Raw genomic sequence first — 26,744 nt, 5'->3', positions numbered from 1 at the left:
CTTGGCATGGTCAACTACTTAGCCAAGTTCGCACCCAGCCTCTCCAATGCTAATGCACCCCTGCGACAACTGCTAAAGCAGTCCACTGAGTTTCTCTGGGACAAGCAACACGACAACATTGCTTTCCAGAATGTGAAAGACTTGATCACAAGAGAACCAGGACCAATCCTTGCCTACTACGACCCCGACAAAGAGCTCAGACTCCAAGTGGTCGTGTCAAAGTATGGACTAGGTGCAGTGCTACTGCAAGAAGGAAAGCCCATCAGCTACGCTTCCAAATCTCTCAGACTGTGAAATCAACTACGCTCAAATCGAAAAGGAGCTCTACGCCATTCTGTTCGGATGTAAACGTTTCCATCAGTACGTATATGGACGACAAGTCATTGTGGAATCCGACCACAAGCCCCTTGAGTCAATCATGAGGAAACCACTAACCGCAGCCAAGCCAAGGCTACAGAGAATGATCCTTCAACTACAAAAATACGACTTCGCAATCACTCACCGTCCAGGCAAAGACATCCCTGTCGCAGACACACTCTCCAGGAAGTTTCTTACCTATAAGGACAGCAGCCTCAGTGAAGGCATGGACATGCAAGTGCACACTGTGTACAGCAACTTACCAGTTAGTGACACAAAACTGAAGGTGATCCAAGCAGAAACAGAAAAGGACTCACAACTATGAGGATTCTGTGTTATGCACTATAGCCCGTTACCATATATGTGATTGAATATTATCTGCTGCTTGTGTGGATGTATGTACAGTGCCTTGCGAAAGTATTTGGCCCCCTTGAACTTTGCGACCTTTTGCCACATTTCAGGCTTCAAACATAAAGATATAAAACTGTATTTTTTTGTGAAGAATCAACAACAAGTGGGACACAATCATGAAGTGAAACGACATTTATTGGATATTTCAAACTTTTTTAACAAATCAAAAACTGAAAAATTGGGCGTGCAAAATTATTCAGCCCCCTTAAGTTAATACTTTGTAGCGCCACCTTTTGCTGCGATTACAGCTGTAAGTCGCTTGGGGTATGTCTCTATCAGTTTTGCACATCGAGAGACTGACATTTTTTCCCATTCCTCCTTGCAAAACAGCTCGAGCTCAGTGAGGTTGGATGGAGAGCATTTGTGAACAGCAGTTTTCAGTTCTTTCCACAGATTCTCGATTGGATTCAGGTCTGGACTTTGACTTGGCCATTCTAACACCTGGATATGTTTATTTTTGAACCATTCTATTGTAGATTTTGCTTTATGTTTTGGATCATTGTCTTGTTGGAAGACAAATCTCCGTCCCAGTCTCAGGTCTTTTGCAGACTCCATCAGGTTTTCTTCCAGAATGGTCCTGTATTTGGCTCCATCCATCTTCCCATCAATTTTAACCATCTTCCCTGTCCCTGCTGAAGAAAAGCAGGCCCAAACCATGATGCTGCCACCACCATGTTTGACAGTGGGGATGGTGTGTTCAGCTGTGTTGCTTTTACGCCAAACATAACGTTTTGCATTGTTGCCAAAAAGTTCAATTTTGGTTTCATCTGACCAGAGCACCTTCTTCCACATGTTTGGTGTGTCTCCCAGGTGGCTTGTGGCAAACTTTAAACAACACTTTTTATGGATATCTTTAAGAAATGGCTTTCTTCTTGCCACTCTTCCATAAAGGCCAGATTTGTGCAATATACGACTGATTGTTGTCCTATGGACAGAGTCTCCCACCTCAGCTGTAGATCTCTGCAATTCATCCAGAGTGATCATGGGCCTCTTGGCTGCATCTCTGATCAGTCTTCTCCTTGTATGATCTGAAAGTTTAGAGGGACGGCCAGGTCTTGGTAGATTTGCAGTGGTCTGATACTCCTTCCATTTCAATATTATCGCTTGCACAGTGTTCCTTGGGATGTTTAAAGCTTGGGAAATCTTTTTGTATCCAAATCCGGCTTTAAACTTCTTCACAACAGTATCTCGGACCTGCCTGGTGTGTTCCTTGTTCTTCATGATGCTCTCTGCGCTTTTAACGGACCTCTGAGACTATCACAGTGCAGGTGCATTTATACGGAGACTTGATTACACACAGGTGGATTGTATTTATCATCATTAGTCATTTAGGTCAACATTGGATCATTCAGAGATCCTCACTGAACTGAACTGAACTGAATTGTTTACGTGTTCGCTATGCGGGGGAAATGATAAAACAAGCGGAACTACGTAGCTAATAACTGTTGTAACAGGGACATTATTGTAGCAACACACCTTTGGAGGGAAGGAAATCCTGTGCTGTGTTAGCTAAGTTTTCATGTGTAGTGTTAGTAAAAGTTGAAGCGTGTATGTTAGGATGGTGACGTTAAGGATGAAGTGTGAATTCATGCCAGGAATAATAAGTGTGAAGTTTGATTTCCTCCCTTCTGTAATAAGCAGCCAATGAGGTATTTTTCCTTTATATGTTTAATCTGATACTGTTATAGCTCCGGCTAAACTGTTTATGTATGTAAGCACATCAGAGTTATACCAAGCTAATAAGTCACTTGTAAGATAAGAAGGTTGTAAGAGTGTGCTTAACTGTATTTTAATTTACTTTATAGTTCTCAAGGAAGGTGATCATTCTGACTAAAACTACAGAATAAAGCCGCCAGTTAAAATCAAGGAACGGTTGTGCTCGTGGTTACTGGAGGGAGCTACACACAGCATTGTACAAGATCTTCAGTTTCTTGGCAATTTCTCGCATGGAATAGCTTTCATTTCTCAGATCAAGAATAGACAGATGAGTTTCAAAAGAATGTTCTTTGTTTTTGGCCATTTTGAGCCTGTAATCGAAGCCACAAATGTTGATGCTCCAGATACTCAACTAGTTAAAAGAAGGACAGTTTTATTGCTTCTTTAATCAGCACAGCCATTTTCAGCTGTGCTAACATAATTGCAAAATGTTTTGCTAAGGATCAATTAGCCTTTTAAAATGATCAACTTGGATTAGCTAACACAATGTGCCATTGGAACACAGGAGTGATGGTTGCTGATAATGGGCCTCTGTACGCCTATGTAGATATTCCATTAAAAATCAGCCGTTTCCAGCTACAATAGTCATGTACAACATTAACAATGTCTACACTGCATTTCTGATCAATTTTATGTTATTTTAATGGACAAAAAATGTGCTTTTCTTTCAAAAACAAGGACATTTCTAAGTGACCCTTAACTTTTGAACGGTAGTGTACATTTCTTAAAAACATGTTTTTGCTTTGTCATTATGGGTTATTGTGTGTAGATTGATAAGGAGATTTTGTTTTAGAATAATATTGTAACGTGAAAGTCAAGGGGTCTGAACACTTTCCTAATGCACACCTATTCCACAATGAAATAAGGTGCAGGCCAGGCAGCAGGCTGTTAGCCAGCCTGCCAGCTTAGTGGAGTCTCCCACTAGCACAGTCAATGTAGTCAGCTCAGCTATCCCCATTGAGACCGTGTCTGTGCCTCGACCTAGGTTGGGCAAAACTAAACATGGCGGTGTTTAGTATAAAGACCTCCTCCATTCCTGCCATTATTGAAAGAGATCGTGATACCTTACATCTCAAAATAGGGCTACTTAATGTTAGATCCCTCACTTCAAAGGCAGTTATAGTCAATGAACTAATCACTGATCATAATCTTGATGTGATTGGCCTGACTGAAACATGGCTTAAGCCTGATGAATTTACTGTGTTAAATGAGGCCTCACCTCTTGGTTACACTAGTGACCATATCCCCCGTGCATCCCGCAAAGGTGAAGGTGTTGCTAAGATTTACGATAGCAAATTTCAATTTACAAAATAAAAACATACGTTTTCATCTTTTGAGCTTCTAGTCATGATATCTATGCAGCCTACTCAATCACTTTTTATAGCTACTGTTTACAGGCCTCCTGAGCCATATACAGCGTTCCTTACTGAATTCTCTGAATTCCTATCGGACCTTGTAGTCATGGCAGATAATATTCAACTTTTTGGTGATTTTAATATTCACATGGAAAAGTACACAGACCCACTCCAAAAGGGTTTCGGAGCCAACATGTCCAACATGTCTCTGGACCTACTCACTGTCACAATCATACTCTGGACCTAGTTTTGTCCCATATAATAAATGTTGTGGATCTTAATGTTTTTCCTCATAATCCTAGACTGTCGGACCATCATTTTATTACGTTTGCAATCGCAAAAAATAATCTGCTCAGACCCCAACCAAGAAGCATCAAAAGTTGTGCTATAAATTCTCAGACAACCCAAAGATTCCTTGATGTCCTTCCAGACTCCCTCTGCCTACCCAAGGTGGTCAGAGGACAAAAATCAGTTGACCATGTCACGTTCTGACCTTAGTTCCTTTGTTTTGTCTTTGTTTTAGTATGGTCAGGGCGTGAATTGGGGTGGGCAGTCTATGTTTGTTTTTCTATGTTGGTTTCTGTGTTCGGCCTAGTATGGTTCTCAATCAGAGGCAGGTGTCGTTAGTTGTCTCTGATTGAGAATCATACTTAGGTAGCCATTTTCCACATGTGTTTCGTGGGTGTTTATTTTCTGTCTCTGTGTATGTCGCCAGACAGGACTGATTCGGTTTTCGTTTATGTCACTTTATTGTTTTTGTATTTCAGTGTTCAGTTTTGATTCATTAAATATTACATCATGAACACTTACCACGCTGCAAATTGGTCCTCCGATCCTTCTCGCTACTCCTCCTCAGAAGAGGAGGACGAGATCCGTTACAGACCACCTAACTGAGGAACTCAATTTAACTTTGCGCAATACCCCAGATGCAGTTGCACCCCGAAAACCAAAAAACATTTGTCATAAGAAACTAGCTCCCTGGTATACAGAAAATACCCGAGCTCTGAAGCAAGCTTCCAGACAATTGGAACGGAAATGGTGCCACACCAAACTGGAAGTCTTCCGACTAGCTTGGAAAGGCAGTACCGTGCAGTATCGAAGAGCCCTCACTGCTGCTCGATCATCCTATTTTTCCAACTTAATTGAGGAAAATAAGAACAATCCTAAATTTATTTTTGATACTGTCGCAAAGCTAACTAAAAAGCAGCATTCCCCAAGAGAGGATGGCTTTCACTTCAGCAGTAATACATTTATGAACTTCTTTGAGGAAAAGATCATGATCATTAGAGAGCAAATTACAGACTCCTCTTTAAATCTGCGTATTCCTCCAAAGCTCAGTTGTCCTGAGTCTGCACAACTCTGCCAGGACCTAGGATCAAGGGAGACACTCAAGTGTTTTAGTACTTTATATCTTGACACAATGATGAAAATAATCATGGCCTCTAAACCTTCAAGCTGCATACTGGACCCTATTCCAACTAAACTACTGAAAGAGCTGCTTCCTGTGCTTGGCCCTCCTATGTTGCACATAATAAACGACTCTCTATCCACCGGATGTGTACCAAACTCACTTAAAGTGGCAGTAATAAAGCCTCTCTTGAAAAAGCCAAACCTTGACCCAGAAAATATAAAAAACTATCGGCCTATATCGAATCTTCCATTCCTCTCAAAAAAATTATTGAAAAAGCTTTTGCGCAGCAACTCACTGCCTTCCTGAAGACAATGTATACGAAATGCTTCAGTCTGGTTTTAGACCCCACCATAGCACTGAGACGGCACTTGTGAAGGTGGTAAATGACCTTTTAATGGTGTCAGACCGAGGCTCTGCATCTGTCCTCGTGCTCCTAGACCTTAGTCCTGCTTTTGATACCATTGATCACCACATTCTAAACCAGTTCTGGCCTGGTTTAGATCTTATCTGTCGGAAAGATATCAGTTTGTCTCTGTGAATGGTTTGTCCTCTGACAAATCAACTCTAAATGTCGGGGTTCCTCAAGATTCCGTTTTAGGACCACTATTGTTTTCACTATATATTTTACATCTTGGGGATGTCATTTGAAAACATAATGTTAACTTTCACTGCTATGCGGATGACACACAGCTGTACATTTCAATGAAAAATGGTGAAGCCCCAAAATTGCCCTCGCTAGAAGCCTGTGTTTCAGACATAAGGAAGTGGATGGCTGCAAACTTTCTACTTTTAAACTCGGACAAAACAGAGATGCTTGTTCTAGGTCCCAAGAAACAAAGAGATCTTCTGTTGAATCTGACAATTAATCTTGATGGTTGTACAGTCGTCTCAAATGAAACTGTGAAGGACCTTGGCGTTACTCTGGACCCTGAACTCTCTTTTGACAAACATATCAAGACTGTTTCAAGGACAGCTTTTTTCCATCTACGTAACATTGCAAAAATCTGAAACTTTCTGTCCAAAAATGATGCAGAAAAATCAATCCATGCGTTTGTTACTTCTAGGTTAGACTACTGCAATGCTCTACTTTCCGGCTACCCGGATAAAGCACTAAATAAATTTCAGTTAGTGCTAAATACGGCTGCTAGAATCCTGACTAGAACACAAAAAATGTATCATATTACTCCTGTGCTAGCCTTCCAACAGTGGCTTCATGTTAAGGCAAGGGCTGATTTCAAAGTTTTACTGCTAACCTACAAAGCATTACATGGGCTTGCTCCTACCTATCTTTCCGATTTGGTCCTGCCGTACATACCTACACGTACGCTACGGTCACAATACGCAGGCCACCTAATTGTCCCTAGAATTTCTAAGCAAACAGCTGGAGGCATGGCTTTCTCTTATAGAGCTCCATTTTTATGGAATGGTCTGCCTACCCATGTGAGATACGCAGACTCTGTCTCAACCTTTAAGTCTTTACTGAAGACTCATCTCTTCAGTAGGTCATATGATTGAGTGTAGTCTAGCCCAGGAGTGTGAAGGTGAACGGAAAGGCTCTGGAGCAATGAACCACCCTTGCTGTCTCTGCCTGGCCGGTCCCCCTCTCTCCACTGGGATTCTCTGCCTCTAACCCTATTACAGGGGCTGAGTCACTGTCTTACTTGTGCTCTTCCATGCCGTCCTTAGGAGGGGTGCATCACTTGAGTGGGTTGAGTCACTGGCGTGATCTTCCTGTCTGGGTTGGTGCCCCCCCTTGGGTTGTGCCGTGGCGGAGATCTTTGTGGGCTATTCTCAGCCTGGTCTCAGGATGGTAAGTTGGTGGTTGAAGATATCCCTCTAGTGGTGTGGGGGCTGTGCTTTGGCAAAGTGAGTGGGGTTATATCCTGCCTGTTTGGCCCTGTCCGGGGGTATCATCGGATGGGGACACAGTGTCTCCTGACCCCTCCTGTCTCAGCCTCCAGTATTTATGCTGCAGTAGTTTATGTGTCGGGGGGCTAGGCTCAGTCTGTTATATCTGGAGTACTTCTCCTGTCTTATCCGGTGTCCTTTGTGAATTTAAGTATGCTCTCTCTAATTCTGTCTTTCTCTCTTTCTTTCTTTCTCTCTCTCGGAGGACCTGAGTCCTAGGTCCATGCCTCAGGACTACCTGGCATGATGACTCCTTGCTGTCTCCAGTCCACCTGGCCGTGCTGTCCTCCAGTTTCAACTGTTCTTCCTGCGGCTGTGGAACCCTGACCTGTTCACCGGACGTGCTGTTTTAAACTCTCTAGAGACAGCAGGAGCGGTAGTGATACTCTTAATGATCAGCTATGAAAAGCCAACTGACATTTACTCCTGAGGTGCTGACTTGTTGCACCCTCAACAACTACTGTGATTATTATTATTTGACCATGCTGGTCATTTATGAACATTTGAACATCTTGGCCATGTTCTGTTATAATCTCCACCCGGCACAGCCAGAAGAGGACTGGCCACCCCTCATAGTCTGGTTCCTCTCTAGGTTTCTCCCTAGGTTTTGGCCTTTCTAGGGAGTTTTTCCTAGCCACCGTGCTTCTACACCTGCATTTCTTGCTGTTTGGGGTTTTAGGCTGGGTTTCTGTACAGCACTTTGAGATATCAGCTGATGTAAGAAGGGCTATATAAATACATTTGATTTGACTGTATCCAACACATTATATATTTAGGAAATCCTCAGATGTTTCCTTATCATACATTGAATTGTCATTGGGATAAAATTAGGACTATTATAATCAGGGGTGTAACTTTGGTTTTAGAAGTGGGGGGGACATAATATTATTTATTATACATTTTTTATCCAATCTGATTAGCACTCCAATCAGCCTACCCGGCCGCTTGGAGGTGTCCACACAGTCGTAAAGCACACTGTTGCCTCGTTTTGTAACACATTCCAATTATAAAAGTGGGGGGGACAAAATGCAATGGCATCAGTGAACGTTGCGCCCCTGATAATAATTGTGTCCCAATTTATCTAACCTGCTGTTCCAGTCTACCAAATGCAAACTGAAAATATCGTTTTGACCCAGTCTACACAAATGGGTGTCATGCCTCCTGTGAATATGATATCAATTTTGTGTGTGTGTGATTTAAGAAAACTCTTGAGGATTTCAGAAATGTATCTTGTGTTGGGCTAATACGCCGAAAGAGGTTATAGCAGATGGAAATGCAAAAAGTTTCCCACCCTAACTGAAAAATACTGTCGGCTGCAACTGTGATAAAGCCTGTTAAAACAGTGTACAGTAAGTGTATATTTTTGCGTTTGTGAAATTATTTTGCTGTGATATGAATTATAAGGCTTTATGTTTCTAGAACCGTATCGCAATTGAGAATCGATTCACGTTTAGATGGAGTAGTGTTTGACTGTTTTTGTTGCCTGAGCCAGTCCACCTCTGAAAATAACATACTTATAGGTCCATATATGGCTCTACCACTGTACACTCCTTAAAGCTAGAATCCTTAATTAAAACAATAACAAATCGTCACCCGCCTCTGTTTTGGTATAAATCTGAAATATGCTAGAAATGTAACCACTCTCAAATTAATTGACAGCGCTTTGGATGCAAGAACTGACCATCCATTATATCAAAATTATAGTTTTAACTGTGTTTTGAGTATATACAGTGTTTGTTTACATTATTTACAAACATTGTTTAAGCAACTAAGGATTCTAGCTTTAAAAGTAGATTATTGGGCTAGGCTTATCCATATGTGTGGGCAAAATGTTAGGCTTTAAGTTTAGTTAATTAACTAGCATAAATAATTAAGGCTACAACTTTTTGAGAACTTGAAATTGTCTAGGATATGTGTGGACCCTATTAGAAAAGCCCCGCTCTTCGAATACCTATGCACATTTATTTGACGTACTACGGTACACCCTGACCGGAAGCTTCGGGCACAAACCTTTTGTGCACGTTCTGCGCACCTCCACCTTATATCACTATTGCGGGTGATGCGGAATGTCAAACAATGAATGAACAATTCGTAGACCTTGATTTACTAAATGTGTACGACAGTGCCTGGTTATTGGAGACATTCTGTAAAGCATCCCCTTGTAACAGCAACCCACGTGTTGCCGTAGGAACAAATATATTGGAGGGTACAGATTCGACATTGACAGATACAGTGTGCAGGCGTGTGTAGCCAACAGTACAATATCCTTGGTTTCGATTGTTTCTAGGGCCCTCGTTAAAATGAGCGAATATTTTTCCCTTTCAGATTGTGATGTAATTGGTTTTGATTTGGACCACACTCTCTGTCGGTACCATTTGAAGGAGACCTCTAGGGTGAGTTTATTTATAGCTCACGGGCTGTCCTTGTGATTTCTGACAATATGATACTGTAACAATAGCTAGCCGGCTGGCTAGCTACTAAGTATACTAACGCTTGCATTCAACATAAACCATCCTTTCCAGCTGGCAGTGTTAAGTTAGTCGTTCATGGCTCGCTGCATTTGATCAATAGCTAATACTCACAATGTATGATGGAACGAATGGAATAGAATACATACATCCTAGCTACATGGTGTTAATATGGTAAACATTGCAGTTGCGATGCATGCGCCCGCCCAAAACATTGTTACAATGCAACGTCTAGCTACCTACCTAACAACACTGTATAGTATGTGTTTATAGCATGCGTACATTTGATTTATAAGCAATATGCAACAACAAATTAGCCAGCAGTCCAGCCAGAGTCACAGCTGAGTCTGTTTGACATCTGACCGCCAGCTGTATGCCAGCTCCATCACGGTAGTTGTCTTTCCAGCACAGTGTTTATGTATTGTACAAACATAAAGGTTCAGTGTCACTGAATGTTCACCCCACCTGTGGATAGAATAGAATGCAAGTGAGACCCTATATATTTGTGCTTCTTTGCAGCTGATCTATGAGAGCTTTACCAGGTATCTGGTAGAGCATAAAGACTATGACAAGGACCTTCTTATATTGACCCCTGCTTCCTGGGATTTCTGGTGAGTCACAAGCAGCAGCAGCAGAATGACTGCAGAAAACACATTGTTCAATAGGCTGTAATCATTCATGACTGTGGTGTGCCATTGTAGATTCAGACTACCTGCATGCATCATTCCACTACTGTGAATGACTACCCCATTTTCAGGTTAGATAAAGGGCACTTAAAAAAAATGAAAGGCATTGGATGAATGCATGGTGCTCTGGGGAATATCGCTTACAGATTCTTATTGTTATTGCTTAGCATAGGACATTGATCAACACGCTTGTTCTTTGCCAGTGACCACTATGAAATGTGTGTTCTGTATGTCCAGTTTCAAAGGCTTAGTGGTAGACCTTGAGGATGGAAACTTGGTTAAGTTGGCTGAAGATGGAACCGTTTTACGGTAGGGTAACAGTAAATGATACAGTTAACTACACGCTCTGATATTGGGTTCCTTTTTATATTGATATGGGGGTGGGGGGGGGGGGGGGGGGGGGGGAATGCCTGTTTTTAAGTGTTTGTATCAATGTACAATATTTGGGCATGCCTTTTTGTTACTCCTCTTTACACCGCAAATGAAATCAAACCCCTGATTTTTAAACCTGTTTTCATCAGAGCAACCCATGGGACCAATAACCTCAGCACAGAGGAGATCATTAAACATTATGGTTCAAAAAGGGAATGGAAGAACTTTGATAGCCTTAATACCTCATTTACGAAATCGAGTAAGTCTGTAATCTTGAATCTCTGTGTCCCATCCAAATTGTGAAAGCAGTTTTTGCTTTATTTTTGCAATGCAGTTTCATTTTTTTTATATATATATGTAAAAGACTAAAGAGTGATTATTGATTGGATTGTTTCTTGCAATAAATATGTTCTGTTTTATTCTCTGCAGCAAAGTACTATTTTTATGACAACTATTTTGATCTTCCCGGGGCTCTTCTCTGTGGAAGGGTTGTGGATATGTTGCGTAAGGTAAAAATGTAAATGTTTTTAAGTGAGTAGATAATGAATATGTTTACACATTTTTTTCTTCTCCAAATTGTATCTCCTTGCAAGAACATGATTTTGTTTTTGTCAACAGCGTGGGAACGAGGTGAATTCAGACTTCTGGAAAGACATTGTTGCTGCCATCGACCACAATTACAACACATCTGCATTCAAAGGTATGCTTATTACTTATGCAATAATCAAATCACTTTCAGTTGTTGAAACAGAGGACCATATCAGAAATCACTATTTCACCATATCAGTGGGCTGAAATAGTCTAACTCAAAACAAGGTTTTCAGTTTCGTACTGTAGACTGACACAAAAAGAAAAGACAACGGCGTCAGTTTCAGAAATGAGACTTTATTCTTTTACTTTGATCAGTATGTTGAACATAGTATAACGCATCCTCAGGCATAGAGTTGTTTTTGACATAATACTTTTTTTGTGACCGTTTTTCATCTTGTGTGTTGCAATATCACACGGCCGGTTTGTTAAAGGTGTTTGCGATCTGACTTACAACATTGCCTTAAAAAAACAAGCATGATTTCCTTTGCATGTGTATTACAAGATATTTATTAAAGACTTTGAAAACAACAACAAAAATCTGCTGTAAATGTTACAGGCAGTCAAAGAGCACCATTTTGTGAATTATTCAGACTGGTTTGTATTCCTTGATCATTGTTTGCTGAATACTTGTGCATATACTGGGAAAGGGAATAGTGATGACAAACAATTGAATTCCTAAATTATATTCTTCTTCTCATTTAATTTAAATGCCTCCATGAACCGAAAGCCCTTCTTAATAGAATACTTGAGAGAATTGCTGCTCTTGCCTTTTCAGCCTTTTCAATGACACATGAACTTGTAGAATATTACGTCAATCTTTTATTCTACAATGACAACCCAATCTCGATGGAAGTTACAAACTGAACTATTTCTTTAGGTAGTTTCTTTTAAGCTGTTATTAGTGATTGTATCACGTTGAGGCAATCAGGAACCCAGAGAAAGAGCAGTGAACATTGTCGGCAGCGAAGACACCATTGGTCTCCTCATCAGGGACCTGAATGTAGACTTGGTCATGGGCATTCAGCATAAGTACAGTGCTGCCAGACAACTGATCCAAGAAGCCCTTGTTGTACTCATCGTATGAGAACATGATTGGCTCACCATTTTTGTACAGTGCCACCAATGCATTAGCACCGTTAACATGCATATGGTAGGAGAAGTAGTAGAGACCTGGTACCTGGCAGGAGAAGATGCCAGTCTGGGGGTCATAGTGCTGCTCCCCATTGTAAATAATCTGGTTGAATGGAACGGGTGAACCCGCTGATGGGTAAGCCACCGTCAGAACCGCGCTAAAGGCGGACATAGGGGCCTTCATCATCTCATGAGGCATCATAATCTCATGGGACTTGATGGGCATGCTCTTCTCGTGATGGTAGACCATCTCACCAGGGGGACCAGGTGGGCCAGGAGGTCCCATAGCACCTGGGTTACCATCGTTACCTCTGGAACCAGGAGCTCCAGGTGGACCCATAGGACCAGACATTCCCTTGGCCATCTGGCCAGCTGGGCCGGGTGCGCCGGGAAGACCTGCGTGACCCCTAAGACCTGCTTGACCTGCTGGACCTGAAGGCCCCACTGGTCCTCTTGTCCCTGGGATGCCGCTCTCGCCTGGTTTCCCTGGGCCTCCAGGTGTGCCTGGGTGTCCCTTTGCTCCTGCAAGCCCATTTGAACCTGGCTGACCAGGAGAGCCAGCATGGCCCTGAGCACCCTTGTTACCCTGATGTCCTGTAGCGCCGGTTGCACCAGGAGGACCTGCTGCCCCGGGGATACCTGCCTTCCCTGCGTAACCCTGATGTCCCTGATCCCCCTTGGTTCCCTTTGCCCCTGGAGCTCCCAGCATGCCGACATCTCCTTTAGATCCCTGCACACCTGGTTCTCCCTGAAATCCTCTAGCACCCTGTGGCCCAGCTGGACCCATAAGGCCAGTAGCACCTGTTGCCCCAGTGTAACCTGTTGGCCCTGGCTCTCCTTTCTGACCGGTGGTTCCTGATGTACCAGGAGATCCTCTGTCACCTGGCATGCCATTAGCTCCTGGTTTACCAACTCCTGGTATGCCAGGTGCACCTGGTTGTCCGGCATGTCCCTGGGGACCTTTAGGTCCCATATTTCCAGGCATACCTGGACTGCCATTCTCACCTGATTTTCCTGGTGCTCCTACCCCAGGGTTTCCATTGTGGCCCTTTGGCCCTGGCTGACCCATAGCTCCTGGAGCTCCATCCCTACCTGGAGTACCTGACTTCCCAGGCTCCCCAGGGTATCCAGTGGCACCAGACTTACCAACCCCGGGTTGCCCTGGCATACCAGAGGGTCCCATTGGGCCCACTTGGCCGTTTGCACCTGGTGCCCCAGGAATACCAACTCCCCTCTCTCCCTTTTGTCCTTGCAGACCAGGGATACCTGGATGCCCTTTAAGTCCACTCTCACCCCTTGGCCCCATGCCTCCGGGCAGACCGTGTGGGCCAGGTTTGCCAGCAGAAGAGTATCCAGCAGGTCCTGGGCTTCCAGCGGAACCGGGTGATCCTCTTGGACCCATGGCTCCAGGTGCGCCAGTATGGCCCTTCTCACCGGGCATTCCATTACTACCTGGTTTCCCAGGACCACCTGGACTGCCAGGCTTGCCAGCTGCGGAGTAGCCAGCGGGTCCGGGGGCCCCGGGTGGGCCCTGTTGTCCAGGATGTCCCACGCCGTTATTGCCGGGAGGCCCAGGGGGGCCCATAGGTCCTGGCTCACCAGGGGATCCGGGAATACCTGGCTCACCTGAAACAGCTGTGGAAATGGATAAGCGTAATTACCTAAGATGCAGGTAACAACTGCAGTTAACTGTAATTGGTTTAGATTTTAGGATATCTTTTTTCACTTCATTAGTTTGTCAGTTTTTCCAGAGTAGATCATTAGGTTTCAGTCAAGATGAATTTATCCAAGTCCGTTATCTGTTAACAGAGTATTCATGTAGTCCTGTTTTCATTTGGGGTGCATCTGAAACGTTTGTCTATTTCATTTTGAATTTGAATGGAAAGATATATTGACGTTTTCTCGGTGATGCCCCAAATGGATCTTAGATGTTTTGAAAAGCTGATGACTCTGATATCAGCACCCTATTTGTATGGGTGTGGATGAACAACTCTGCCATGCACCAGTTGTTACACCTATTGATCCAGTCATGGTTGTTGTGTCCTATTGAGTCCTGTTGCAAACATATAGCATCGGGGGAGGGGGGGGGACAACTCGGCTTGTCAATTGGTTCCTTGAGTTACCTCTGCTTTGGTATTCCACTCTAAAACACCACAATGAGATTTAAACAACCGAGGGGATGTAGGCTCTGTGATTATGGAGGGAGTTTGCGGGCACTGACTGCTTTTCCCAGGGTCATTTTGACAGCACCAGTGGTCTGAGAATATGTTCATATAAACACTGGGGTCCTTGTACAGTTCTCAGCATATTGAGACCACATTAGACTACTGTAGCCAGTTATTTTAGTTTCATTTGCCCACGCTATGTTGAACCCTTTAATTTCACAAGTTGTCTGTAGTGCGTGATTATGGTTCGTGGTCCTCCAGTTGACGTATGTGCATCGCCTTGAACTCTGGCCTAGGTCGTGAAATTCTGAAGGGATACTTTTATCCCTGTGTCTTTGAGCGGTTAGCCCACAATACCTCCACGCCTCTGCCTATATAAATAACTTTCCCGAAGCCATGTTGTTTGTTGCATATTATGCCTAACATTTTGTATAACCATTAATGTGTTCGCTTGAGCTATTTGTGTTAAGTCTGTGGCATTTTACCACTGTTCAGATATCAGAATTCAGTCCATAGTGGTCAGTATTTGCCTTATGCTGTAGCTTGGCTGCATCACCGAGTTGATGACCCTGCCCCCTTTTGACTGACGCTGGTAAAGGGACAGTGACCTTTGAAACAGAGTTTCCTTTTAGATATAAAACTTCAAGGCACTAGCAATTATTAACAGTTTTTATCAATTCATGTATTAATTGTATTATTAAAAGTGATTTTATAATTTACTGGCAAGGCTGTTGCTGCTCAAGTAATGTGTGGTATAGTAGTGCCATGGTGTAAGGTACTACTACAGAAGTCAGTAGGAAACATTTAGCTAAAGTGACTGAAGTTTAATTGACTGATGATTTGTAGAAAAGCACATAAAGTGTTTGCCTTTTCCTGTTTTGGAATAGCACTTTGAGAACAAAATGGCCAGACAGGGCTGTAATTTGAAAGCCACTGAGGAGTAGGTTTGAAACCTGAGGAAAAACAGAAAGTGCCAAAACTGGACAGTTTGGCAGCCAAGTCAAACCTCAGAAACTGGAAGGTGACAACACTGTGGCATAGCCAGCTGTTCAACCTTGACTTGTCTAGTTAGGCCTAGATCCTATGTCTATTGCCAGCCTCAAACCATACCGTTCTATATATAGGCCATGCCATGGCTCTCACATTATACATCCTGAGGATGGCACTTTTTAAAGTCTTACAGCATATTTAAGATGATTTGCATTTGTGTCTACTCTACTGTAGGGCATTTGTATTGAGACGTGTCTGGGACAATTTAAGCACTACAAAGCAGTTTGTTTGGGTGTGCCCAGTGCAACGTGGTAACATCTGTTTGCATTGTTGACGTGTGGGAAAGTTTTGTATTTCTGTCAGAGGACACCGGCCATAATAATACATTTAAAAAATACATTGAAACATCTTAAGCAAAGCTACTGAGTGACGTAGTCTGGTTGAGCGACAACCCTCGTCTCCGGACCGTATTCTTGACCGAATGGTCCCATCTCTGCCGTTTTGTCAAGCCCCACTCTCTTACTCTCTATACTTTTTCCCCCGCTGTCTTCTGAGCTTTCTCCTGAAGAGAGGATAGTAGGATATCTTGTTAGGATATTTCAATATTTGTCAAGAGTGACATGGAATCTGTGGAAGCTAGCGACATTTAACTGGTGCGTTGGGTGCTCTTTTTATGAGGCGTACAGAAGCGATAATTGCCCCTGGCTCTCACTGCTACAGAACCTCTGTGATCTGACTGTCAGCGTTGTTGCAGGAGAATGGTTATTATCTTAACTACTGTAATCATATTTTTATTATCCACTTTCTGGTGATGAATGACTGTGTCCTCTCTTGGGAGCTGTGGAAGGATGCATTGGTCCACGGTTTCCAATTTGTCACGACATCTATGGGCAGGTGAAAACCCTCAACAATTTGGACTGAGACATTGCCTCAGAATGCATCAATAAGTCTGTTTAATTGACTTGTTCCCCTGTAAAGGATAATGTACTATCAATCCTGTTTCATAAGGTAAGTATGTCGAGATGTAATACTCTACATCTGTGAGTGTTTTGGTAGCAATTAACTTCCACTGTAAACAAAAGTTTTTTTAAATGAAAAATTATGCTGCATATTTTGCTGTTTTACATCACTTTTTTTATTTTGATATGTTTATTTGTCCATATATATATATATATATATATATATATATATATATATATATATATATATATATATATATATATATATATATATATATATATATATTTTACCATGCTGTGCTTAATTACATTTGTTAAAGCTATATGGAATTCAAAACAGCCATGTATCTTCCAGTTTGACATTTGGGGTGTACTTGCACCCAGTATTTTCCTTTTGGCACTGACGGCTATTAGGTGGCCAAGAAAACCTCCTGGCCCTAATGACAAACCTCCAGTACAGTCTAGAATTGTAATGAATTAAACCTTCCATAAACCTTTCACCAAGAGAATGTACCTTAAAGCTGATACAGAATTATCTTCGGAGCATTAGCGTGCAAATAGACATGAATACGTTGAGACTTACTTTGGACATGGCTCTTGGTAGGATAATGCTGCTGCTGCTTGGCTACTTTCTGTACATGGTAGTATCTCTCTGGTGTTGCCACGGCCAAGGCCACCAGGAGGAGGAGAACGCTTGTCACTCTGAGGTCCATCCTGTGAAGCTAAACCTGCAAGAAAGAAATGTAGAACAGAATGTTGAAATGTGAACGGTCTTCAACATACAGAGACACTACACTGGCGTCTCCTGTATTTCTCATACAGTAGCTTTGCAGTTCTATTGTCACTACAGCAGGGCCTGCAACAACAAACTAACATTTCTGTGTCAGAATGACAAGAAACGAGCACAGGAGGGAACGTTGCAGGCCCCAAATCTTTAGTCAGACTTCCAGAGCTAAGTCAGATTCAGACTCCCATGTATGGGTCATCCCTTCCCTCGCCAAGTGAATCATCTCATCACAATGATAGATAGATAAGACACTTGCTATGAGGACGACTTGAGGCCAGATGCCACCAGTACCTACTGCCCCAACCTGATCCTCAACCATGCCCCCAAGACCCCAACTGCCTCCCCAATGGCCCAATGCACTCTACACCTCACAGCACCAGGCACAGAGAGCCACACTCACATACACCGAGAGAGCAGACTAGAGAGAGCGGGCAGGATACACTTACCAGCAGGCAGGCTCCAAAAGATCAGTGAGGGTCGGGTGGCTACTGTCCTGGCACGGTACTGTATAGTCCTTAGTCTGGCTGCTGCTACCCAGGCCACTGGGTATGGGGTATTTATACCAAATCTGTCTCCAGCATCACCCAGAATCTACCTAGTATAAAAGCCCCACCCCGTTGTGATGTCAGCTTTAATGAGGGGTGCCATATCCTCCGAGAGAGAAGGCATGTCACTTCAGGATGATAGTCCTCTCATAGCATTTCAAAACCCCACAGCTCCTCCCTCATCCATCCATCCTCAATGGAGCAGGACTGAACTAGATTTCATTCAGTTAAAGATACGTTTTTATCTTTTTGTTTCTGAACTCTTTGGCATTTGTGGGTATATGTGGTCGTATGTTCAAGTCGTAATAATGCACAAAGCTATATGGGTATTCACTTTGATTCTTTGATGTCTTTGACATCTTAATTGCTGTTTTTTTTTTATAGATGAATTAGAAAAACAACATAAGTGTTCCCCTCTTCTACCCAGTTCTGCATATTTCCGTCTGCTCAAATACAGGTGCTGGGGAATGGCTTTAGTACATTCAAGGTCTCCAAAATAATTTTATTGACAGAGTGAGCATTTTTGCCCTGGAAAATTAAAGACGGTCTGTACTTGAGCTTTTTCCTCCTGTCATCCCATGGAGTCCCTGTCTGTAACAGTAAATAACTGGATGGCCCAGACCATTGAGTCCTTATGGAGGGAAGTTCCAGGCAACAGTGAAGTTTCAGCCTTGTACACGCAAACAAATGTGTTGCTTTCTTAACAGGATTGTAATGTTAGATTGTGGTAGCAAAATCAATACACTATGTCAGCTTAATGAACTCTGGTAAACATGACTTACATTTATAGACATTTATTTACTGGAGAGTTAAATTGTTTAAACTGTGTGTGGTGTAGAGTGCATATAGCAGTACTGTGCCTCCACTGAGCCACAGTGCAAGATGGGTACACCAGAGGGCAGAGTTTAGTTTCTGTCCTCAGACCTCTAGCGGTCTGGTTCTCAAATGTCCATTGTCACCTCTAAATTATTTTGTGAAAGTCTACCCTGCACATTTGTCACATTTTTCTGCCTTTAAAATGAAATCATAATAGGAATAAAACAAATTATCTACACAACCTGCTCCACATTTTCAAAATGACATAAAAAAATTAATAAAAAATGCAGATGTCTTGTATTTTCAAGTATTGTGGCGGCAACATCATGTTATGGGCATGCATGTCACAAGCAGGGACTGGAGAGTTTGTCAGAATCCAAATAAATAAATGATCAACACCCAGGTAAAAAGTTAAGAGACCCTGACCTCATCTCTTCTGGATACCTAACCCTGGGATAGAATTGTATTTTTCAGTGGGACTATTACACAAATGTTAATGCCAAATACACACCAGAATGGCTTTCCAAGAGATGTTGATGATTGTTTCTAAAGGGGTCTAGTCCCAGTCCTGACTTAAATCTGTTTGAAATTCAGAGACAAGTTTTTGATGTTGCTTGTCCATCAATCATTTCCTAACCGAATTTACAGAGCTTGAGCAATTTTGACAAAAACAATGGATATGTTGCCGCAAGAGTTGTGCAGAGTTATTCAAAATAATTCACAGCTGTAATCACTGCCAAAGGTGCTTCCATCTCTGGGGTTTGAAGACATACGCTATCATTACCTTTATTTTTTACATTTTTAAAAATTAATTTAGAAAATGTTTTATACTTTTTCTTTTACTTTGAAAATGTGTAGCAGGTTGTGCAGATTTGTAGGGAAAAAATCTAAATGTACTCTCTTTTTTAGATGACATTTTAAGGCGACAAAATGTGAGAATTGCGCAAAGGGGTGTGTTGACTTTCACTAGGCACTGTATCTATTCTTACGGGCAGTACCTACCTTTTGGAGTCTAGCAACTGTGTTTTGTGATGTCACCATGTGCTAGCAGGAAATGCCTACTCCCCAAATAATGACGTTGTTATTACCCACAATGTCAAGATAGCCTTCGATTTTGTATACAGAAGCTGTGCCTCAAATTGCTCCTTTTGTATATGTTGTGTGTCTATCTCCTAAACTGCAGTATTTATCTTTGTCTTTGAGTTGTTTTGCACCTGTTAATCCTTGCCAGGTCAAGTTTTACTGTAGTAGACTGAAATGGGCTCGAGGATGTTTTAGGTTTAGAAAAACCCGAAATAGTGTCTGCGTTTTTTTTTCTCCGACATATTTCCAACTCTTAGTTTTACAGCCTGCAGAAGAAAGTCAATCAAGCCACTGGGCATCCTTGGTAAACCCCTTTAGTTTAAATGACAGAGTTGCAGGAGGTGGAGTCAACACTTAAAAACTTTGCAGGCTCCAGTCCCTCCATCACACTTTCACCATGAAAGCCGTGTAGACCACACAGTGGCAACGTGTTCATTTTTTATTTGGGTCCATGATTTTTTTTGTTGGTGTGTCAGGATTCATTCCTCCCTATCTAAAAGCATACTGTGTCATTTTAACGTAAGTTAATGCCTAGACTAGAGGCACATGAATAGACTTGTGGAGTTTGAAAGGAGGAGTACCAGGTCTTACAGATCGTTTTTCTGCACGGGGATAGAAGTGAAACACCTTCAAGATTCCTCTATTGTACTTGTCATCAGTTTTGCGTTGTGACCCTGTGGCCTGTAACAAAAAGCATAAACATTGGCCTTTTTACAATAAGCATCGATCACATCATATACATTGCCTCGTAGGACACTGTTACTGATTTACTGCCGAGGTGTGGGGGTCTCTCAGGCGCTTTTAGCTGCCAAAGCATCACCCAGGTGCGTGCTACACTTTCGGTTGGTGGATGCTCCGTGCTGCCTACCTACAGAGGAGGAGTAGCCGTGAACTTCGGAGAAAGCGGTGCCTGGTGAAAAGTTCTATGCCTGTCTGACTGATGTTCTCCCTCCCTGGCTTTACCATCAACCCAATCTCCACTCAAGCCAGTTACTCCTTTACTGAACTGCATCGTCATCTAGCTGTGGAAGACCATCTCCCATGAACTGCCAGCACCCTGAATTTTTCTTTGTTCATTTTCTATTTTTTTCAATTGACTGAGATTCTGTATGAAAGTACTATATCAAATACATGTATTATTATTATTATTACAGCACACCTGAACCACTTTATGATGGGGTGGCATTCTGAGTCAATGAAAGGCTCTGGAGAGAGCGCTGCGGTTGAAGCTGTAGAATATGCAGCTTCTCTCTCCAGACGTGACTAATTCACTTTCATTCCTTTTAATTGCTATGATAATGACTGGGATTCTCACACAACGTAGACAATGGTGCCAACCGTTTACCCCGTTATCTTAGTATGGGATACAGGCATGCTGTAGATCAAATCTGCACTCTGCTATAATTTGTTTCTGATGAATAAGCACAAGGCCGATGTCTTAAATCTAGGCTAATTGATAGCTGAATCTTTTTCTATCTGTTTGAAATGGTCTTTTGCATTTATCATGTTTTTTTTTTATGTCTGGTGTGCAAAATACCTACTGCTTTTCGTAGTCTATTTATTCTCATGGGTAAAGTTGGTAGACTGGTGGCTGGGACTACAAATACAATTAAGGCATTTTAAATCTTATAATGGGCAGTTCAGAAAAAAACCCAATGATTTATAGCATTTTGTGTTTAGATTTATGAAATGTATGATTTTGCCATCATAATTTCCCTCACAAATTGTCTCAAAAATCATCATACATTTTCCCTGTGCTTGTCTTTGCTGCCCAAGTTCAGTTTTCGAGTGCTGGGGAAGGCGCAGTCTGGGTGAGACAGATAAGTTTAGTCTCTTATGAATCTCTCTCCTCTGTTTGTTCCCGGTGATTTGAGAATGCCACGCTGCCTGAGAGAACGGAGGAAATAATTGCAGGTTGATGATATGACTAAGCTAGTCAGAAGAATGGAAAGTGGGAATCTAAAGATGGCATGTTTTAGCTGGGAAGTGGCTGGGATACAGATTTAACATTTTAATAAACCCAATATGCCACTAAGAGGCAGTTGCAGCTTTATGAATGGAAGGGTTGATGTTGGCCCTCCAGGCTTAGTGTGGGTGCAATTACAGAGACCCGAAAGACAAACGTCTCGAAATCACGGTCGGAAGCAGAACTGAACAACCTGAGGAGTCTGAGGTTGTTTCAGAATAGGAACCCAAAATGCATCCCTCCCAACTTTTTTTTTTTGTCATTTCAAGATGAAAGTATTTAATTCGATAAATTACTGAAAAGCTGGTAATCAGAGAAAGAGGGGAATTTAGGCCAATGTTAAAAAAAATTCACGCTGAAGCCTGAGAATGTTTCAAATCAGATTTGGTTCCAATTTTAGGCTCTCCTTGAGGACCAGGTAATGGGAGGGGATTGTTAGAAGTCAATTATGTTCATTGAGGCAGGACGCAACAAAGACGCAGAGCCTTAATGACTAGTGCCTTTAAGTCTAACTATGCCTTGCACACCCTCCAGAGCCATTTAAGTGGAACAAACGGCTCACATGGATGCTTGAGCCAATCCCATGGCTTTTGTCTGGTGTTGAGACACCGCCACTGTCGCTCAATCTTCTTCTAAATGCGTTTTAACTCCAACAAAGTAAGATTGAACATGTTGTCCAAAGGGCAACATTCTTCAGTCTGACAGATTTTTGTAATTTGCAGAATATTTTCAACTATGGATCTGAAAGTCTGCCTCCTGGATTGAAATCTGCCGACTATATATCTTCGTTTGACTCTGAACTAAGCCAAAGGTTGTATGGTGTAAGGTGCATGCAGCTTAGGTGGATGTATATTGCCAGCTTATCAGAGTTAGCTGTTTTTCTAGGATTATTATAGTCGTCTTATAGTGAGATGTGACATGCCATTAAAATGAGTAACTGGGGAAAGCTGGTATATCCTATTTGGTTGGCTTGAGTTCCTGAAGAGGCCAAGGCTGCTATGTGTGCACTGACTGCATGTCTAATTTACATTACGTTTAAACCTTTGATTAATGGTCACTATAAAGCATGGGGAGTCTGCTTATATGGTTATATGCCTATGTGGTTATATTCACCAAAAGCATATAATCTTACAGTCCTTTGAAAGACCATGGGATGTTTTCCATGTTTTTTCCACTATCCCTCACTCTGCTTCCCATGCACTTCTGTGTTGTTGAATCAGATAGCTCCTGTCTAGTTTGGCATGTCCAACCCAGCCCCAAAGTCCAGCCCTTGAGCCTGGGGGCTTGCCTGTGGACTTAGAGGGCTCTGCCTGGGCTTGGCCGGGCTGGCTCGACTGTCTGGAGGTGGTGTTGGAGATAGCTTTGGCGTCTGACACCTACCAACATGACCAGCCATGGTGCGTTTTTGTTTTTGCTTCACTGGAAGGAGCTCCTGTGTTTTAGCAAATTACGAAGCTCTCAAAATAATCATGGTCGGATGAAAACAAAGAATAAGCCTTTCAAGCACTATGGAAAATCCAAGCTTTTGCATGTTGGTAAACAACCCATAGCTATATTTTAGGGCTATCTTAGTATGCTGAGTTTTCACTTTGGTCTTTAGACCAGGATATGGTTGAAAACCTGAACTGCAGAGTGCCAAACCACCACTGGTATTCAAGTGTGAAAAACCCACACGGATGCAGTAGGTTCACTTTTTAAGTTGCCTACCAACCTTACATGAATATAATGCCAATCCTCATACCTACAGTATGTTTTACACCGTGCCATTACACTAATGTCTGCACACACAATTTGTTTATGGTGCTTCTGAAGCTGCGGCCGATCATCCTTGGTGGCCTGCAGCACTAAAACATGTGGATATCCCCTTTCTGGGTTTCTGTCAAAGGTTTGTTTTTGTTTTTCTTGGTTCGATCTTTATTTTAGGTGTGTGGGTTGGGAAGAATCCCTGAACACCACTCTCTGTACGGTGGTAAGATTGTTTGGTAGAGTTTTTAAGAGGTAAGCTAGCTACTTATTTTTTTCAACAGAAATTCAGTGCCAATGAATGAGGAAGAACTTCTGAATAACACTTTCTCTTGAATACCATGGTACCAAGGGATAAGCTCACTTTCCTTTTGATGTTATTTAAATCAAATTACTCTCATTAGGCTGGCTAAAAAAGGATCCCATATCTGCTCACCCAATTATTCTTGATGGTACTAAATTGTCTGGATAACAGTTTCTCTTATATTTTTACTACTCGTGTTAGAAAAATGTAAATGATCTTTGTAGTTCACCACTATATGTGTTCCCTCATTTTATACAATTGTTGTTGGCCATGTACACTGAGTATACAAAACATTAAGAACACCTTAATATTGCCCTCAGAACAGCCTCAGTTCGTCGGGGCATGGACTCTACTAGAAGTCGAAAGCGTTCCACAGAGATGCTGGCCCATGTTGACTCTAATGCTCTTCAAGTTGACTGGATGTCCTTTGGGTGGTGGACCATTCTTGATACACACAGGAAACTGTTGAGCATGAAACACCCAGCAGCGATGCAGTTCTTGACACACTCAAACTGGTGCGCCTGGCCCCTTTTACCATACCTCATTCAAAGGCACTTAAATAGTTTGCCTAGCCCATTCACCCTCTGAATGGCACACACATTGTCCATGTCTCAATTGTCTCAAGGCTTAAAAATCCTTCTTTAACCTGTCTCCTACACTGATTGAATTTAACAAGTGACATCAATAAGGGATCATAGCGTTCACCTGTATTCACCTGGACAGTCCATGTCATGGAAAGAGCAGGTGTTCCTAATGTTTTGCAGCCTCAGTGCATAGGTCTAGGTGTTGTATGCGTGTAACTATCATCAGCTTAGCCCTTTCGAAATCCATACATTAAAGCCTGTTGAAACGTGTTGTTGTTTAGGTGTGTTTTGAGAAAAAGAAACCGTGGGAGGAGAATTACACATACTTTCTGGCATGGAGCAGAAAGTACAGAACATTTAAAGATAGTGTTGGGTTCTCCTCTCATCCCAAAATGGGTGCTTCGTGTGTCCAATTAGGCTTTGTGTGGAATCAAGCATTTTCCCATTTTCTCCACGTGTTTGGCCTCCTGCTGTCGCAGGAGACGAATGAAATAGGTCTGTACAACACTGAACTTCGATTTCAAAGCACTTTCCTACCAGGAAAGAAATCATAACATATAACCTATTTGAAAGGCGTTTTGTCTCTGTGATCATTTGGTTTCAAATGCAGACCTGCCAACCTGCACGCATTTTGCGTACCATGCACACAATTTGAGGTTCAAGTACGCTGGTACGGAAAACTACCCGAAAATATGCAACAACAGGCTTCTTTCTAGTTGGCGCATTGTGATTTTTGACTGAACCATCTGAAGTTGAAGCTGAGCCAATCAGACGACTGAGCCAATCAGCTCTCCATAGTCTGAGGACTATTTTCCTCCCTCCCTCAGCTCTCCACTTTGTCGGTTGATACCAGTGATGTGTGAGGAAAAAGTTTAGGGAAAATGGAGAACGAGCTGTTTGCCAAATACATTTTCCAAAACTGTATGTGTTAGTCAAGCACATTGCCACTACTATTTTGTAGTTAGCTCCTTAGCTAAGGCATCATTATGACAAAGGTAGTTAGCTACAGCGTTTAGTCAACTAAGCGAGAACACTTTCTTGCCCAGACATGCTTTGACAGCAAAGAAACGTGCAGTGTGCGTTTGTTCAGTGCGCGTCGCTGCCCCGATAGAAACAGACATGTTAGAGAGCTGTTAAACTAATACCGTCCTTCACAGAAAGTGATGTTAGTCCTACTAAATCTTAAACAGTCTATGTCAATTAATCAGTTCTTGATCTGTACTCTTGATATAGCTGTATGTCAACAGTAGGCTGCTAAGGATTTGATAATAGTCATTTCACCAATGACAACAAGGTGTGTTTAAATGAAAGGTCTCCCTACTAGGCTACCAAACTGGGTGGATTAGGTCAGGGATGGAGCTCTGAAACAAGCTCATTATAGGCCTACATTAGTTGTTTTATATTTCAAATAGCCTACAGTAAGCTAGAGTACAGTACTACAGTTGAAGTCGGAAGTTTACATACACCTTAGCCAAGTACATTTAAACTCAGTTTTTCACCATTCCTGACATTTAATCCAAGTAAAAATTCACTGTTTTAGGTCAGTTAGGATCACCACTTTATTTTAAGAATGTGAAATGTCAGAATAATAGTAGAGAGTGATTTATTTCAGCTTATATTTCTTTCATCACATTCCCAGTGGGTCAGAAGTTTACATACACTATATTTGGTATTTGGTAGCATTGCCTTTAAATGATTTAACTTGGGTCAAACGTTTCAGGTAGCCTTCCACAAGCTTCCCACAATAATTTGGGTGATTTTTGGCCCATTCCTCCTGACAGAGCTGGTGTAACTGAGTCAGGTTCGTAGGCCCCCTTGCTCGCACATGCTTTTTCAGTTCTGCCCACAAATGTTCTATAGGATTGAGGTCAGGGCTTTGTGATGCCCACTCCAAGACCTTGACTTTGTTGTCCTTAAGCCATTTTGCCACAACTTTGGAAGTATGCTTGGGGTCATTGTCCATTTGGAAGACCCATTTGCGACCATCTTTCATCTTTCTGACTGATGTTTTGAATTTTCCTCCCTCATGATTCTATCTATTTTGTGAAGTGCACCAGTCCCTCCTGCAGCAAAGCAGTTGGGATGGTGTTCTTCTGCTTGCAAGCATCCCACTTTTTCCTCCAAACACAACAATGGTCATTATGGTCAAACAGTTATATTTTTGTTTCATCAGACGAGAGGACATTTCTCCAAAAAGTACGAACTTTGTCCCCATGTGCAGTTGCAAACCTTAGTCTGTCTTTTTTTATGGCAGTTTTGGAGCAGTGGCTTCTTCCTTGCTGAGCAGCCTTTTAGGTTATGTTGATTTAGAACTCGTTTTACTGTGGATATAGATACTTTTGTACCTGTTTCCTCCAGCATCGTCACAAGGTCCTTTGCTGTTGTTCTGGGATTGA

The 26,744-nt window shown here is 42.2% G+C and overlaps 2 protein-coding genes across 2 annotated transcripts in view; one reads left to right on the top strand and one right to left on the bottom strand.

Moving 5' to 3' along the window:
• The first annotated feature begins 2,242 nt into the window (after positions 1 to 2,242).
• LOC110522132 (5'-nucleotidase domain-containing protein 1) overlaps positions 2,243 to 26,744 on the top strand; it is a 60,497-nt gene continuing 35,995 nt past the window's right edge. The window contains exons 1-8 of the mRNA XM_090232530.1: positions 2,243 to 2,417; positions 6,937 to 7,060; positions 7,364 to 9,551; positions 10,146 to 10,237; positions 10,550 to 10,621; positions 10,834 to 10,943; positions 11,114 to 11,193; positions 11,303 to 11,384. Of these exons, the coding sequence (XP_090088656.1) occupies positions 9,459 to 9,551; positions 10,146 to 10,237; positions 10,550 to 10,621; positions 10,834 to 10,943; positions 11,114 to 11,193; positions 11,303 to 11,384 (529 nt within the window). The 5' untranslated portion in view covers positions 2,243 to 2,417; positions 6,937 to 7,060; positions 7,364 to 9,458. The remainder of the gene's footprint in view (positions 2,418 to 6,936; positions 7,061 to 7,363; positions 9,552 to 10,145; positions 10,238 to 10,549; positions 10,622 to 10,833; positions 10,944 to 11,113; positions 11,194 to 11,302; positions 11,385 to 26,744) is intronic.
• On the bottom strand, positions 11,550 to 17,844 carry LOC110522131 (uncharacterized). Its single transcript, XM_021600261.3, has 3 exons — positions 17,754 to 17,844; positions 17,104 to 17,248; positions 11,550 to 14,041 (listed from the first exon to the last, which is right to left on the bottom strand). The coding sequence occupies exons 2-3, from the start codon at positions 17,231 to 17,233 to the stop codon at positions 12,186 to 12,188; spliced, it is 1,986 nt and encodes a 661-aa protein (XP_021455936.1). The 5' UTR covers positions 17,234 to 17,248; positions 17,754 to 17,844; the 3' UTR covers positions 11,550 to 12,185.

The sequence above is a fragment of the Oncorhynchus mykiss genome, chromosome 4 (genome assembly GCF_057628025.1).
Source record: "Oncorhynchus mykiss isolate SJ-2025 chromosome 4, ASM5762802v1, whole genome shotgun sequence".
NCBI lineage: Eukaryota > Metazoa > Chordata > Actinopteri > Salmoniformes > Salmonidae > Oncorhynchus > Oncorhynchus mykiss.
The sequence above is the reverse complement of the archived record's forward strand: the minus strand, read 5'-3'. Positions and strand labels throughout refer to the sequence as shown.

Excerpts from the sequence above, each read along its gene's own strand:
- LOC110522131 (XM_021600261.3), bottom strand. The coding sequence starts at position 17,233 with ATGGACCTCAGAGTGACAAGCGTTCTCCTCCTCCTGGTGGCCTTGGCC. Across the intron at positions 14,042-17,103 it reads TACCAAGAGCCATGTCCAAA|CTGTTTCAGGTGAGCCAGGT; the intron begins GTAAGTCTCAAC and ends CCATTTCCACAG.